The sequence below is a fragment of the Chroicocephalus ridibundus genome, chromosome 20 (assembly GCF_963924245.1).
Source record: "Chroicocephalus ridibundus chromosome 20, bChrRid1.1, whole genome shotgun sequence".
NCBI lineage: Eukaryota > Metazoa > Chordata > Aves > Charadriiformes > Laridae > Chroicocephalus > Chroicocephalus ridibundus.
In genome coordinates this window covers 3,558,331-3,575,629 of record NC_086303.1, presented here as the reverse complement: position 1 = coordinate 3,575,629, position 17,299 = coordinate 3,558,331, and the positions used below count along the sequence as shown (strand labels likewise).

Genomic DNA, 17,299 nt, shown 5'->3' with positions numbered 1-17,299 from the left:
CCCACCGGAAGCGCTTTGCCAGTAGGGAAGCGCGGCCGCCATCTTGGGAGGGGCCGGCGGTGCCGTCCCACGCTGGCGGCCATCTTGAGAAGGGCATTCCCCCCCTCCCCCCCCACCTCGGGCGGCCTCCGTGGCGCCATGTTGTTAAGGGAGGCGGGTGTTGAGCGCCATATTGAGAAGGTCAAGGGAAAGCGTTGCTCCCCGCACACCGCTCATGTGGAGGGAGGCAGGGTCGCTGTTTCCGCCATGTTGGGGAGGTCGGGGGCCCTCTTAGAGAGCGACTGGTGCCCTGTGGGATCTGTTGCTCATCTCAGGAGGCGGGAAAGTGGGGAAAAATGGAGAGTGAAGGTGCAAAAGCTGCCTCATCATCTCAGGCCGGCCATTGTTGCCACCCCATCACTCTAAAGCACCCTGCTCAGGGGTGAGCAGGGAGCTTGAGCACCCCTCACCTTACTCCGACCAAGTTACGCTGATGTTTTGACACATTTAGGGACACTTATGAGGAGAAAGAAGTGTCTTTGCCAGCCACTTGCCACCCCCCCACACACTTTTTCCTCATCCCTCTCATCGCTGCCAAGTTACAGCCGTTTAACTGGCACCCATCAAGCCGGCTGGAGCTTTGCCACTGCTTTCGGCAGGATCAGGATCTGGGTCCTCAGGATATTTGCTGGGGAAGGAGGTTCCTTGCATACTTTGCAGCCTAAAAAGGCAAAACGAAGCGTTGACTTGAAAATTTATTTTGGCAAGGCAGTGATGTACAGTAATTGCTTTTTCCTGCCGCCGCCTGTAAAGAAAGTAATGAAAGTGGCTGAAATACTGTGGCGTAATATCAGAATTTAATTAAAGATAATGAAAAAGTAGTGATGAATGCGGTGCAGGCTGTCTGCGCATCGCTGTTTTTGTGATTGACGCGCGATACCGGAGCGGTGGAAACTTCGCGGTCCCTCGGGAGCGGGACCTGCAGCAAGTGGGAACTGGCGGGGCCTCCGTGAGAACTCGGCGCGGACCCCCAGCGCTTGCTGCCATGAGGCTGGAAATGCTAAACTGTGCCTTTGTGACCTAAAAACTTCTTTAGGGATACCCCTCCTTTCACGCTCACTTGGCTGCTGTGCCCTTCTTGTTTAGGGCATCATGAAAGCTCACCTCACTCTTCCTGATTTATGCAAGAAAGCGGCAACAAGATGCTGAGGTTTGTTAATCTGGTTAGCAACAACAAATACACGCTTAGGAGAGGCCGGGGAGCCCATTAAAAGAGCATACTTGGTTCCGCTGGGAAGTGTGAACGTGCTAAGCCGAGCCTCCCTCTGCTCACTAACTAGAAAGCACAACTGACAGCTAATAATTTGGAGCGGTGTCTAATGTAAATATAGAATTAGAATATGCTCTTAGTACACAGTTTTTGGAAGCTCACAGCTTTCGGTTTGGAGGAGCTCTGCCTAGACACGCAGATGCATGCTGGCATCTAAACCTGAGCTGATACAAGCTCATGAATTAAGTGAGCTCCTGTTGCTTTGGAGAAAAAGCACAACAGCAGCAAAAAAACCTCAACCCAACCCTTCAACTTCTTGTGTTTCTGGTTGTCACGGAAGTTACCCCAGGACAGAGTTTGGCCCAGCAGCCTCATTGCATGACCTTCAGAGTGGAGAACAGGGGAGTTGTGTTCGAGAACTGGAGAAAAGCTGTGATTCCTTCGCAGAAGGGAGGTTGGCGGTGCCGATGCTCAGCAGGAACAGATGCCTCTTCTTTGTGGAGCGAAATCCACAACCCTTCTCCCTTCCTCCCTAGCAAGACAACCCTTGGGAGCATCCTGGAAGGTGCTTGGATACCACGGAGAAGGCAGCAGGAGAAGACAGCCCTCTCTCTCAGAGCCTATATCCCCACGGACCAGCACCTATTTGTTCCTGTCACCCTGCCCACAGTGACACTGATGAGGCTGATGGCGTTTTTTTCTGCTTTTTGCAGCCCCTTTGTCATCGCCACAGCTCCGGGCAGCAGCAGAGGCTGCCGGGGCGAGCACAGGCCAGCTGATGCTGCAGATGGGCTGTGATGCTCAGAGATGCTCGGCTGTGAAAAGCCAGTTTCCCAGCCCACGGTGCAGCTCTTGAATATCTTGGCTCTAAATATCCTGAGCGGGATGTGGGAAGATGGGACAGCGAGGAGGGGACAGCCTCCACCTTCCCTTCTAGCCCAGAAGCTGCCTTAGGACTGCTGGCAGTGACTCAGATATCAAATGGGAAGAGCAGGCGTGCTGTGCCGTCTGCTTCTCCTCTTCTAGTATCAACGCAGGACTGCTATAAGCAGAGGGGTAGAAACAGACCTGCACCATCTTCACAAGGTGCCTGAACAGGGGACCGTGCTGCACCCCAAAAAGCACGGGCAGCAGCTGAACCCTTCCACCCCTGACTGAGGGGCTGCTGAAAAAAGCCCACCATCCCACCCCCTCTGCTTATCCCATGGCATTTGGACAACAGTCCTGCATATGTCACCAGGGGAAGTGTCAAATCTTACTTGGGAGCCGACTGCGCCAATTTAACACCCTGTCACTCACAGCCGCGGCACAGGTGTGACCCAAGAACACCGCTTCTCATCCTCCCGATCGTATGTCATGTCCTCAGCCTGACGAGCTTCTTATTAGGTTAGAAAGTCAGTGCTGATTTCATTCTTTTCTCTCTTCCTGCTCCTCCTTTCCCTGCCTCTTTCCCCCAACTTTTCATCTGCTCATCCTGCCACAAAACTCTTGTTCAGCTTCTGGAGCAGAAAGTTCTTCCTACCTGCTTGCAGACATGGACTTTGGTGCTGCTGGCTGCCAAAGCAGCCTTCCAGGGCACTGGGGATACAGGTCTGTCCTGCAACTTGGAGACCATTTTGCTTCTTAACAAGAGATATAGCACTGACAGTGGGAGTTGTGCCTAGGAGGATGGTTGGGGTCCATCCATCTTCTCCTTCCAGCAGAAGAATATCTGCTGCTTTCCCACTACTCAAGCCCCTGCGTCTGGAGGGAATTTACTTCCGAAAGCTGAAGGGCCCCTTGTACTTTGGACTGCACGGTTGTTGCTGCAGAGCAAGACGGTTGCTGTCACAACCAACTGTACATCCCTGAACTCATTTATAGCTGGGTCAACTGGGAAGAGCCGTTGGCAGAACCGACGGCCATGGTAAAAGCAAACCTTTGCTGTTACAGCTTGCTTGGGTCAAAATGTAAGAGCAAAGGGAGACATCCCTGCAGAGTCACATTGGTGGATCTCCTTATGGAAGTCTCTGCAGCATCAGCCCCACCATCACTGTGGTGGGAAATGGTCCAGGAAGCAAATCCAAGAGGCTCATGTTCGCTTTCTTTCTTGCTGTCACTGGGAAACTTTCCTTCCTAGATAGCACAGGGGAGCTGTCAGCCTGGAAAACCACTTGAGTGAAAGAGCTGGGCAAAAGGATATGCTGGAGACACAACTCGGACCTGCCATGGAGCTTATGTAGGGCTTTTAGGAGCTGTTTGCCCCTCAAGGGGAAATTCTCCTTGTTTTCCCGTGGCAGGGCAAAATTAAACTTGGGGTAAAGGTTTGGGTCTTTCGGAAGTAGCAAGCCAACATGCCCCCTTTGAAGCAAACAGTCTCGTCTCTGGTCTTGCTGGACGCCCGCGTAAATGTGGTGCAGCTCCTCCAGTGATTTCCATGCCAGATCTTCCCTGGGTATCACGCCACTGCAGACTGATTTGCACTGGCTGAGCTCCTATAGCCCAGCAATGCGTGCAGCTGATTTCACTTTCAGCCTAATGGAATGTATTATTTTCTATCTTCCTCCCGCTCAGACTCATTTATAGTGATTTCATAGCTCAGCCTGCCTCAGCAATAATCCCTGCAAACTTTGAGTTACACTGAGCTGATCAGTCCCTGGACTAGGAGTGTGCCTTTGAATCAAATGTTAAAGCTGGAATCCACTCCATGCTGGATGTTGCATTATACATTGGGAGATTTCTTTTCTCCTAAGGGATGGCTTGCAGCAGAGAACGTACCAAGGAGTGTTGTTCTAGCACAAACACAGCTATTTAAATGAACCACAGTGAGAACAGAATTTGTGTTAGGTTGGGAGGATAAAATTGGATTGAAATTGGATATATTCACATACATACCATTGATCTCATCCGTCCTTACTTTACATATGTTGGATTTCCTGCTGCCAATATAGAGGAGCAGCTCTAAAATAAGCCAAAGGTATGTAAATGGAGAGCAATATGTTCAAGTGGAATTGCGATTTCACCTCTAGGTTTGTTTCAGAGGCAGAAATAAGGCCGGAGCTCTGTGTTGTTTCACACACACTGTGCCTGTTCGCATTATAGCCATGGGGTGAGGTGTTCCTCACCATGTTATTTAGATGTATATCGCCTGGGTGAGTAAGAGGTTGGGTAAGAGCACAGGTAGGAACTGCAAATCAGGGCTCCTGCTCTCTCCCAGCAGCGTGGGAGAGGGTGCCCTCCCGCGTCCAGAGCAGGGATCCTGGTGGGGATGCCCGAGTCCCCCATCCAACACTCATCATCCTACTCCTGTGTCACCAGTTTGGCCAGGAGATCCGGTAAATACTTGCCTCGGTTTCCCTCATTGCCAAAAGGGAGGGCTAAAACTTATTAGTCCACAAAGATTAATTACTCAGGCTTTGCAACATGCTTTGCACTTCTCAAAGGACGGTGATGTTCTCTAGAACTGGAAACCCTCCCTCTCTTCTTTCCCACACTTGCTGCTTGCCATCTGGCTGAGAGGCATGCAGAAAAGAAGGCACAAATCCTCCATTTAATTATGCTGCGTACTTTATTATCTCACCTCGAATTTTGTTAATCTCTTTTACAGATTTCGTTTACATAAGTGGAATCTTTTAGCTTCAGCAGGCGACATTGCTTTCTCTTCTGATACTGCAGATATCAGTCAGCTAAAAAGAAAAGAGAGGAAAGAACAAGTGTCCTTAAATTTGTCATTCAGTCTTTCCTAGGCTTTATATATTGTTTCATCCTCCTCAGCTGCCCAACTAAAAAGCTGGAAGGCAAACTGTAATCAGCACAGCGAAAGCAGAATGACGACTCCCACAGGGATAGAGGGGACCCTCTTTTTTGGGACATTTAAGCCCAGATAAGACAAAAGTCCAAAGATAACATCAGCGAGACCCATTCCACCACCCCTCAAGTCTGCAGGCAGGAATAGCTGCATCACATACTGCCTCTGGGTATTTTCTTTTGCAATTCCCGTACACTAAAATCAAAGCCCAGGGCTGGATTTGTTAGCACTCAACACCATGAATTGCAGCTAATTCTAGCTGTAATTAAGTGTTAGTGGTAAGCCCCTGTGCAGGGAGCGAGGTGTTCAGGCCTGACTGTGGGTGCTGAGCTGCCTCGCAGGTGTAGCTTGCATTATAAGCTCCGTTGGAAATTGCAGCCTGAAGACAGAGGACTTTTCGGGAGGAGGAGTGGGGAAGTGGGAAGCCGCACCAAGTGGAGCTGCTGGGAAGTGTTGCAATGCTGCTAACAGTCAATATCAGCTCTAGGGCACAGACAGCACCCTAAGAGAGTGAATAACCTTCCAGGAAGAAGAGCGTGTGCAAGAGAGCTGGTGGGGTATCTGAGGACTCCGTAAAGTGAGCAAACATGACACAAAAGCCCTTCTGAGGAATATAAATATCTTGTGATGATGAGCTGGTGAGAGGAGGGAAAGGCAGAATTCCCAAGGCAGAAATCAACCTCCTGACAGTACCGTCTGGGGTGTCCTGTAACATCTCTGCTAGCAGTTTCTCCAGGACATCTTGGTATTTTTCCAGCTGCCTTGGGGTGAGCCACATCCCAGCTCTGACAGGAACAGCTAGCTGTGGAGGAAGCCAGAAAAGTCAGAAGGAAAAGCTGAGGAGAGCAGAGGGAGACAGGTCAGGGTGCTTTGACCCCACTTTGCTCAGGTCAGTAGAGGGTCTAGGGCTGATTTGAAGGGAAGAGGGTGATCCTTATACAGGGAAAAGCAACATTTTGAAGTCAACGCAATCTTGTGCTGTTCAGAGTGCCGAAGTTTTCATGCATTGGATCATCTATGGGCTGACTCAGAAACACAGATAAAGCTACCTCCTGGCAACAGAGACTGTAAAGAAGAAAATAATTTCTGAACCTTATAATCCTCCACTATCTCACACCTTGACCCTTCAAGCCATCAGCTTTACTGATGCTGGTGAAGCACCCTGCCTTAGTAAAGACTGAGGATGAGACATCATCCTGCCTCCAGACCGACTGACTTTGAGCCAGCTGTGGCTCAGATGTACCCGAAGTAAATAGAGTTGTTCTGGTCATGGCTGGAGGCACGGGAGGGCTTGCGGTTGCAGCGGGGGACTGTTAGACACTGGGATGTGCCAGTCATTTAATGCTTTGAACTGTGAATCCTTGCTGTTTAAATCCTATTATTGATTGTTGGTGCACCACGTTTGTGAGAGTAAGTTGCACATTAACCTGCGTCTTGGCCAAATTCCAGCCTAGCCAGCCCCACTGCCTGTCCCGCTCAGTCTCTCCCGCAGTTTGGGGTGGACCTACACGCTCCTTTTGCTGGCGGAGGGAGCAGCTGCACGGACAGGGCAAAGAGTTCCCTGTATTCAAGTGGAAAAGAACAATTTTCAGACTTGGCTAACCAGGTAAGCATGCCTTTGAGGGCTTAGACTGGCACTTAAATCCCTAAAATTGTCAATTTTCTGCTCTGTATACAGACTTTTGGCGGGGGGGGGGGTGCGTCTGTATGGGCCCAAGTTTATAAATAAGGTCTTGCCAGTGCATAGGACTGTGAGATTGGAGGTGACACCGGGCAGCTAATCTGGAGCTGGGTGAAAAACTGACAAGTTAAACCCAGAGCTGCAGCAGAGCTGCAAATTCCTGCCTTGCAGTTGCCTGGTGTTCACTGAATGGCAAAGAAAGACCTCATGTTGTTTCCATCTTCCCTGTACCAAGGGAGAAGCCTGGTGAGGGTGACCAGGCTGCTGAATGTCCAGATAATTTATAGGGTGAAGATAAGACTTTTCTCTGATGCAGCCTTGCTCAGTTGCCTGTCAGGAAGCGGGTGATATTCCTTAATATTGCCTGGTGAGCTCCCTGATAACACCCACTGTCTTGTCACACAGCACCGCCAAACACTCCTTTGTATCCAGGCCCCATGGGCTGACTCTTGGGCCACTTGTCCCCCTGTGTATCCTCGTGGCTGCTTAGAGTCGCATGGTTTAACATACCTGGATGGTCTTGACCTTGCTGACATCTCCACCGGATTGCTCAGAGAAGCCTTCCTCTTCCAGCTGCTGCAGCGAGGTCAGGGATTTCTTCTGCCCTCCTTTGTTCCTCTCCTTTTCCTGCAACTTCACAGCAGAGAGAAAATGGGGCAGTGATGCTGGGATGCAGTATTGTCTGGGTACCAAACCCACTCTGCACCATATCAACAGAGTGATGTCCAGCAGCCAGGAGCCTGTGGAGCTGGGCTCAAAGCCAGAGGGACTGGAGGTCTAACCACTGCCTGGAGCCAGTGCAGCATCCTTCCCCAGGGCCACAACTCGCTGGGAAGGGACCCATCAACTGCGGCCAGCATCGCCCTGGGGACTGTAATTGTGACATGCCCCAGAGGCAGCAATGCTGGGTGTAAAGTTGGGTTACAGGATTGCATGTAAAGATCTGTAGCAAACATGACACTTGCAGAGGACTCCTTTGATCTGTGCAAGATAAGATTGTCAGCAGGACGTGGTAGCCAAATATACCGACCTTGCAGAGCTATTCCAGAAGCCTGGTTGTGTTCTGTAGCAGTGGCAGTGAAGTTGAATCAAAGCCTGCACAGCTTCATTGCAAATGGAGAGCTCTGTGCAGACATTATGCATTACCAGCCTTTCAGCCAGGTCTGTAACGTCAGTCCTTTCCCATTTATGGGGCTGAACTTGGCTTCAGGACCCTCCCTTTCTTCCCAGCCCAAAGAGAAAAGCCAAAGTTGCTTTGGGATATGACAGACATGACGGGACGTGTAAAATGCAGTGAAGGCTGTGCTCAGTGTCAAACCGACTGCTTGCTGTGCGCTCGTTTGAATGCACGCTCAGAGGAGGAGAGGCAGCCTTTGGAAGACTGATTTCACCCATGTACATCTAGAAGACCCTCAATCACTAGCAGACACATAGCTACGAGGGTCATGATGTAAGAACAATCAATCTGGGGACCGTGCGTGGGTCCCCATCATCTTCCTCAACGAGGCTAAAGGATGATTGTGCTCCCCACAAAAAGCAATTGCTGTCCAGCAAGCGGATAGGTGTTGGAAACAAGATTTCTCCCCAGTATCAACGGGTTGCATCGTGCGGGGGAAGCTCACTTCGGCTGTGTTTAAGAAGATGCAGTCTCTGAGGCTGCCTGCCTGACACCTTTCAACAGTATTAGTCTCACATCAAAAGAAAAAACATTCTCCTCTCTGCACATCCCAGAGGTGACAACCATCTGGAGGATGGTTAATTATTTGTTACAACAAAAAGACCCATCAGCATGGTGATGGGAAGCTGCAGCTTCTCAGTAAAAATTACAGCCACTAGCACGGAGGAAAGAAAACCGAGCCCCACCAGCTGCAGATGATAACCCACGCGGGTCTTTTAGTTCTTATCTAAAGGAGTCCAGGCTCTTCCTTTCTAGTCTCACATCTTAAAACTTGTCTCTGCCCTCTCCCATAGCCCTTAACTTTGGGACGAGTGAGGGACTGCCAGTATCTGTTTGAGCAGAAGGGGCAGATGACGGGGACGACAGTGGCACAGCGTGTGGTGGCAGAGCTTGGGGGATTAGGGAAGAATTAACACCTTCCCTGGTTAATTCAGGACTCCAGCCCCTACAGTACGTTTCTTGGGGTTACCTGCATTTTCCTGAAGTCGCTCTGGGTGAAAAAGGGCACGAAGCCTTCGGTCTGCTCAGCCAGCATAGACACCACGTACACCAAGAGCAAACTGGCCACCACCTTCTTTGAAACCATCGTGAGAGTCTGAATGACACAGGAAAGAAGATACCAGGGTGATAGTGGGGAGGGCCATTTGACAAGAAATCCCTTTGGTTTTTGATCAGCTGCAATCCAATTTATCCACCAGCTAACTAGAGGTATATTTACTCTTCCAGTTGCTCCTGAGCTGAGAATAGAAGCGTCTTGACTGACACTTCTCCTCTCAAACCGTTTTCTGTAAACAGATTTGTTCTTGAGCAATGTCTCCAGGGACTTCAAGCCCAGCCCTTCAGTACTGTTAAAGACTCGCTCTGTTCTGCAAGCTTTAGCCCTCCAGCTGTAGTGGTTTAAGACCCGCACACATCCAGAGCAAAACGCTCCCATCAATCCCGCTGACAGCAAGGGAGACAGAGTGATGCTGTAAGAGAGAAAAGCCTTAAGACAGATGTTTTGTTAAATTTTGTTTTCATATTCCTCACTCCTGAAAACCTGCATTGATGGACTGAATCTTTTAATAAACCTCATTGGGTCCAGGAGAGCTGGGAAGGGCATTTGCCTGCCCGGCTCCATAAAAGCCTAGTATAAAAGGCTTTAAAAACTACCTTCTGAGGTGATTTAACAGCGACTTCACGTCAGAAGAGGACTTACGTAAACATTAAATGTTCTCTTTAAATATTAAAATATTCTCTCTGGACGAATTTAATGAAGTCTTGTCCCACAGCTTAACTACTCTACCTGATTGGAGCCTGATCCTTAATTAGTTTCAGAAACCTCTCCATTTGGACGTTATTGAAAAGACATTGTTAGGTCAAATTTGACCCCTAAATTAGATTTCCCATAAATATCAGCTAGTATTGAACTGAAGGCCAGTGGAAGTTAATAAATATTCCCCTCTGCAGCACTTGCCAGTCACATCCCTCCGCTGTGTGCCAGGCCAGGGGAGGGCTGACGGTGGCTATAGCCCCTCTCCTCTGCCTTGGCACCGCTTTAGGGTGGCACCGGTGCCATCTACCCCCTGCCCACCCATCATCAAAAGCTGCCAACTGTGACCCAGCGAGATGTATTGTTTGCTGCAGTGATCAAAAGAGGATTTCTCGGGCTCTCCCCTTGTAATACAACATGTTGATATGCATATGTGCTGATAACACGATGCTATCTCAGTAGCATCAATCTTTCATGCCTTTTCATTTATTCTACCACCACAATAAAATACTGCCATATACAAAGAAATAAACCCAGTCACCTCCTTCATCTCTTATTGACTATCCCTTTGTGAATTGATTCGCTCCCTCTTCCCCTGGAGAAACACCCCCACACATCACTCCGGTCAAAAAAAATATAATTTTTGAATGTGCTGTCCTTATTTTGTAAGCAGGACATGTCTTTCAGACCTGAGATCTCTAGTTCAATGCCTCTCCAGGCAGATACGTACTTTGTTGTTAGTGAATCTGCTTCCCAGCTACAAAGAGAAAGCATAAAGCAGGAGGATCCCAAGTTCAGCATCAGCACAACAAAGTACCACGGTCGCATGGGGCGGCTGCAGCAGTTCCCAGCTCTGCTTATAAATGCGTAAAATGGGGTGAAATGGCAATTTGGGCGCAGGAGGGGTGAACATCCACCTGGTACTGGCGTGAGCACAGTGACAAGACAGTACGTTTATCTACTGAGCTGTCTTCCAAAAAAAAAATCAGATCGTTACTGTCAATAGGAACTGTCTGTGACTCATTTTCTGTCTGTTCAAAGCAGCTCCCCGAGTGCAGAGGGCACCCAGGGCTCCCTGCGCCTCTGCAGCACACTGCGGTGTCTGCTGGGTGCTCACAACAAGCAGGGAGGCAGGAGCTGGTGGAATCGATGCTCCTACGATGGGGGATGAGCACAAAGCACCTTTCCCCTTGTTTAAGCATCGATTTGTTTCTTCTTTCTTGTCAGAGCTCTCTCGGTTGAAGCCAACACGTGCTGGTAACACCAGCGCCGATCTCAGCACCCATGAGGTGCCCACCCCACAGAGCTTGCAACTGGGAGCAGAGACCAAGCACCTACCTGGGGAGCGCAGCCGCGGGATGCTGGAGGTCAGATCTCTCCTTGCTCCTGATCACGCCTGGATGCTCCCACTGGCTTTCCCACCCTTTATATAGGTGTAGAGGCACCGGTACGCAATCACTTCCCTGCGCGGGTGCCACGCTTCCAGCGGAGCTGACGAACGGCTACCTGGTGTGCGTGGAAACGGGTTTGCCAGAGAGGGAACGTTGTTATCTGCATTGGATTTTTTGGAGTTTCTCGTTTCCAGGCAGATCCCTTTTCCTCTCTCCCCAGGCTTCTCTCTTTAGGCTGGCAGCCGTTCTCAGTGGGTCCCGCAGCTGGACAGAGCATCTCTGCCTCAGTTTCCCCAGCTATAAAATGGAAAAATTCCTCTCTCCCAGCTTCTCTATTTAGCTCATGAGCCCTCCAGGATAAAGCATTTCTGATGGGAGCGTACCAGTGGTAAATTGATGCCTGTGTCTTAATTATATTCCTACTGAAATGTGGACAAATCACAATAATAACCATGGTGCCACAAAATAAGCGTAATGCAGAATGAAGTTTGACCCACAAGCATTCCAAAAAGCATAGATTTAAGGTAATAAATCCCCTGGCGGGATCTAGAGCTAAATATTAAAATAATAAATAAAATTATACATGCTAAATCTCTCACCAAAAAGCTTTATAAACTGAGCAGACAAGTGGGGAGATGTCAAAGCAGTCTGGGGGATTTATCTGTCCATTTTGAGTCTCCATGCAGCCCCTTTTACCGCCATCTCCCAGTCCTGGACATACTGATCCCCCTCAGGGACACAAAACTGTGCGCTGACATCTCTCTCCAGACAAATGAGGTGCAGAGAGAAGAAGCGAATTGCGTACGAGCTCATCTTTGGCCCCTCAAGACGGTCAGACTGATGCTGGAGGGGTTGGGATCAGGCCAGAAACGTCCTGGTGCTTCTCCCAGATGGGTGGCTACGCACGAGGAAAGTTGAAAGCAACCAGGCGAGATGAAAGAGGAAAAAATGAGTTGGGGAAGCAATGAAATCCTCCTCCATCAAATGGCTTTATGGGGTGTTGTAGCAGAGGTGAGCAGCGGCATTCCCGCCTGGCTGGTTGAAAGCTAAGCACTGGCACTATTTGCTGGAGACAAGGGGAAAAAGAGCTATTACCCAAGTCCGTAAAATGACTTTTCTCACCTAGCTCCATCACCGCTAGTCAATACGACGTGTACACACTGCACATGTTGGTCCTCACAAGGGACTCGCTGCTGTTACTACAGTCAATAACGCTCAATTTGGGCCCAACCCCTCCTTAAAAAATGTGGCAATCACTAAGATGCTTCCCAGATCCCTGCGCATTTACTGCAGCTTATCGCCGGGCAATGAAGCGGCCCTAGATATAAAACTTCCAGAGAGGTCAACATAGTTTTTCTCCCTGGGACCATGTGTACGTGTGTTGTTGAAAAGGACATTACATGATAGTGGGGTGGTTTTTTTTTTCCCCTCCTCCCTTTGCTAAAGAATCTGCGCAAAGGCCATTTGACACCAGTTCCCATTTTAATTGACTTTTCCAGTGTTTTTCGCATGGTTATGATGGATGCAGCTGACGAGTCAGCAGATGGTGTTGGGAAGTGACAAATTAATTACCAAGAAAGGTCACTTTTTCAAAGCACTAAACTTTCCCATGTCTTGTCCCCTTTTACCTCAAAAATGTGGCCGGCTGGCAGGTTTCCCATCCATCTGCGATGCAGCTTTCTGCATTGGGATGGATAACCTTTAAAATAAAAAGGGAAGATTAAAATTAATCATATCTGTATTAGCTGCATGCTGTCTGCCAGGTTCACCTCTTAATTATGCAAGAGTACTCAAAAAGAAAAGGAAACAGAACTGAAAATACGGGACCCGACTCCCAAGATTTCTTCAGTGGAAGCAACAGGCACCTTTTTGCTCCAGGTTTGCTCAGTCCATAAAAGCAGCTTTTGGCACGTCCCCGTTGCCAATGCAAAATGAGAATAAATGAAAATAAAAATCACAGCTGGAAATCTCACTCCCCAGCATTATAATGCAAAAAAATCTGTCCTGCTGCACTCCCCGTAACAATTTGCAATCTGCAGGCCCCCTGAAACTCTCCTTGTTTTATGAAGCAAAATTGCAGCAGAGGTTAGGAGCTTAACAAAAATATGATGTACAAAATGGAGTTGCTTGCAGTTCTGCTCATACCTAAAAGTTAAACATTCGCCATAATTGGGAGTAATTTTAAGAGGAAACTGGCAGTAGCAGTGAAGCCCATTAAGCCGTGTATCAATTGCAATGTCAAGGAATCAAGGGGAAATGAGCTCCCTGTGCCAGGGACACTGAACATTTGTCTCCATGTCCTGTACTTTTCCCTCCAAGTTTCTCTGTGCTCGGGGTATTTTGGCAAGCGGGTTGCATAAAAAACAGGAGATAGAAGCCAATGGGAATCTGAAGTTGAATTTCAGCCCTGAGCTAACGCAGCGGGCGGAGAGAGTGTGAGGGACCGAAATCCCGCACTGCCGCTCCGTCTGGCTCTTGGTCAGGCGATGGGGGGGTCCTCCAGCAAAGCTTCCAATTCGGGGGTGAGCGTCAGAGCCGCGGCACAAGCCCTGACAGCCACCGTGGGCCAAATCACCCACTCTTCCCCCATCTCCAACAACCTCCTTGGATGGGGCTAGCACACATGGGAAGGGAGGACACAACTTTGTGCAAGTCCACAAGGCTCTCACAGCCCCACCAGCCCCACAGCAGCCATCAAACTTGGAAAAAAACGTGTCCCCCAGCCCCAGTTCCCTTTCCTGTTGCTCACAGGAGTATCTGTCTCACCCTGCTCACATTAAATTATTTTTGCTTGGAGTCAGATGGGTCAAAACCACGGCTCATTCTCTGCTGAACCGAACGTCTGCAGCCACATAGCTGAAGCCAGTGTGGTTTTGGAGTTCATTTTAGTTCATTTTAGGCTCCCTGCTTTGGAAGCAGGAGCAGAAATCTCCTTCTCCCAGCCCAGGCTCCATCCTCCAGCTGCTGTCTCTGCATGGACGCGTTACAGATTTAGCAGGCGCTGCTGTCTGTGGCTGCCGAACGCTCCTAATGAATAAAGCACCAGTGGCAAATTTTAATGCGGTTTTCAAAATATTAACGCTAGATAAATATTTGAAGAATCACAGGCCTAAAACACATGTTAATTTGCGGCATAAATATTTTAAGGGCGCAGGCTTCCCCCTCCCGTCCCCCATGCTTGCCTGGCACCCACTTCAGCTTCTCCCCACTGCTCGGCAGTGTAATTCACGGGAATTCAGGGCTGCGCAGCCAGGCTGGGCAAGAATCAATAGCAAGGATTTAACTCCTGCTGGCTCCCCAAACCAGTTGACCCTCCTGGCTCCAGCAGCAAATAATGATCTCTTAGATTAACGGGGAATTTGTCTCGTGTTGTTTCTCTCTCCTCCCACTCTGCCGGGTTCCTACAGCCAACCCAGCGACTGGAGGCTCTTCTTGCTGACGGCAGCGAGCGGTGGATGAGGTGCAGGTCGGACACAGGGAAGGAGGTGAAGGTTTGGATGTGCGGCAGAGGGTAGGGAGCATCCCACCGCCCACCTTTTGGATCCAGTGATCTCGTTTTACCTGTAAATGCAAAGCTCTGGAGCTCTTCAGCACAAACATCTCCAAGAGACACCCAGATGGAGCAGCATCTTCGCAGCGGACCCAGCTCCAGTAGGATCACACCGATTTACATCCTCAGCATCTCGCTGAGCGCCTCTGGGTCTGCAACACACCTGCAAGAGCTGCCCATGGGCATTTAGAGCCTGATAAACCAGTGCTGCACCCCGTAATGCCAAAGCCTCTCTGGGAACCAGGCCTGAGGTGACCTGGACACACCAAAATTGGGGACACCTGGAAGTTCTGCCTGCTGCCTCCATTTCTCCATGGAAGGACAAAAGAAAGAAGAAAGCACATGTTTCTGGCCACAGCCTGGATGGATTTAACTTCTCTACCAGTGGTGGAGACACGTCCTATCCCCTAACAATCATCTTTCATTAGAATTAAATAAAAAATAAAAATAAAAACATCCCTTTTTCACTTAAAACCAATTGCTGTGCTTATAAAACTTTATAGACTCTCAAACAAGGAAAAAAAAAAACAAACCACAAGAGAAACATGTTTCCTTGCTTTTTTTTTTTTTTTTCTTCATTTTTGGTCACTCCTTTACCATTCTCTCCCCAATCTGGAAGAAGCGAAGAGAGAACGGAGAGGAGGTGAGAAAACAAGCTGGGATGCAGCTCATCTGTTTCCATTTTGGTTTTCAAATCCAAACCACCGTGTTTTCACTTGAAGGCTCAGGAATATTTTTAGGAACAGTAGAAAAAAAAATGCAGTTTCCTTTGCAGTGAGGCTGGCTTTTCCCTCCCGGTGGCTGCTCTCCCTTCACACGCTGCTGCCCTGGCCCCCCGGGGTGCTGTGGGGCTTGGCTGGTGGTGGCCCAGGGGCCGGCGGTGGGAAACCCTGCCCGCATCTGATAATCCAAGTCCTGGGCTGAGGCTCTCAGGCAGGGAAATCACTTAGCATTTCAGAAAAGGAGCTCCCTACCCCACTCACAGGGAATATTTATTAGATTTGATGAAAGAGCAATTTAGCCTTTACACACACCAGGCACCCACTGACCTTTTATTTTCTTATTACCTCCTTTTACCCCCCCTACTGTTCCCGCATCAAACAACAATATATCAGGTTAAGCATAGCAAGACGAAACGCTAAGGCACCGAGAAGTGCATTAAATCGCTGCTTTGCGGGGCCGCTCGCACTGTCAAATCAGCGGGAGGATGATGTATGATATTCTCGCTCGCACACGGGATGCAAAACCCAGTCCCGCGGTCACCGTTGCAGGTAAACCCCGTCTGGCTGCAGCGGTTGTTTTTGCTGAGAAGAAAAGGGGAGGTTACAGCAGTCAGGATCCGACCTCCAGCGTTTGCAGTTGTTGTCCATGGAGATTATCCGCCCGTGGGAGAACTGCAGCGTGAAAAAGGCATTGCTGTGCTCAGCGCTGCCAGCTCCCAAGAGATTTCCTGATACTGTGGACTGGATTATGCTGGATGCCCAGGATTTATCAACGCTTTCAATGGCGAGTCACCCTGCTCATTACAGAAACCCTCAGCAGTTAATAGCAGTTTATCTGCAACAGGAGAGAAGAGTTGGCTGCTGCTTTATCTCCTTTCAGGCTTTCAAGGCACCAATTCATTCTTCGAGGCAACAAGGAAACAGGGTCAGATGCCTTCAGGGTGAAAAAGAGACAGAGCACATGGCAAGTCAATGTGCTCGCTGGCAAGCGTTTCCCAGGGGAAAAACCTGGTATTAGCGAAACACAGCAGCACATCCATCCCGGCTGGGACATGGGGCCAGGAAAACCAAATGGAAAACTCAGACTCCAGCAGAAAGATCTGCAAAGACTTTTAGGCCCATCCAGCCTCAAGTCTGATTCCAGCACAGGACTCGAATTTGATAAAATGCCTGTTTAATTCATGGATATTTTGCTGAGGTGAAAGCCTCTCAACCACAAAGGCTTTAGAGAGCTAAACAGTAAAGACTGGGAATTAAGGAAAATAAATATTAATGAAGGGGGGGGGAATCAATAATTTTTCCAGACAATCCTGCCGTGGGCTTTGCTCTTCTGTGCGGAGCTGCTGCATTTACCCCTCCTCTCGCAGGACCGCGTGCTCCGGGGGCTCATGCAGAGCTTGGAGGGAGCAGACACCGCAGGTGGGAAGGAAAAGATGCAGCAAACGGGAAGGGAGCAAAAGGAACTGCTAAAGAAAAGGTTTGTTGCGCCAATGTGGGATTCAATGTGCAAGAGGAATCGATCGGTGCAAATCCCTCCGCTGGTTCCAGTGGCTGCAGGTCAAGCCCCCAGCGCCGGGGCTTGGCAGAGCCCAGAGCATCGTTACGTAAAGGGATGGGGAGAAGCCCGGGATGGGCTGGATGGAGGAAATGAATCCAATTACAGGATGAAGGGCAAAGGGAGAGAAGGACACGTTTGGTCTGGAGCAAATCCCTAACAGGCTTTAAAGCAGGGATAGCGAGAAAAGAACAAAACCGAATTCCAATGCAGGACACGCAGCTGCCACCAAGAGGAATAGGGGCCTCAAAATGGGGCAAAAGGCAGGGAACGGGGCTCTTCTGCTGGCTGAGAGCGTGGCCAGGGCAGTGACATGAGGGATTGTCCCTGGGAGACCCAAAGTACCACCAGGACGTGGCTTTTCTGGGAGCTGGAACACCAGGTTGGCTGTTGTGGTCCTGTGGGGGCATCAGGGCAAGGAGCCAGCCCAGCCA

General features: G+C 49.5%; 1 protein-coding gene across 2 annotated transcripts; it reads right to left on the bottom strand.

The window, feature by feature from the left end:
• Positions 1–4,791: 4,791 nt before the first annotated feature.
• On the bottom strand, positions 4,792–14,259 carry LOC134525628 (promotilin-like). 2 transcript variants are annotated; one of them, XM_063356655.1, is made up of 6 exons: positions 14,232–14,259; positions 12,667–12,737; positions 8,865–8,990; positions 7,228–7,350; positions 5,730–5,838; positions 4,792–4,914 (listed from the first exon to the last, which is right to left on the bottom strand). In XM_063356655.1, exons 2-6 carry the CDS (start codon positions 12,697–12,699, stop codon positions 4,907–4,909), a joined length of 399 nt encoding a protein of 132 aa, XP_063212725.1. In that variant the 5' UTR covers positions 12,700–12,737; positions 14,232–14,259; the 3' UTR covers positions 4,792–4,906. The 2 variants fall into 2 exon arrangements, with proteins under 2 accessions (XP_063212725.1, XP_063212726.1); XM_063356656.1 differs by lacking the exon at positions 14,232–14,259 and adding an exon at positions 13,184–13,259.
• Between the last annotated feature and the right edge of the window lie 3,040 nt (positions 14,260–17,299).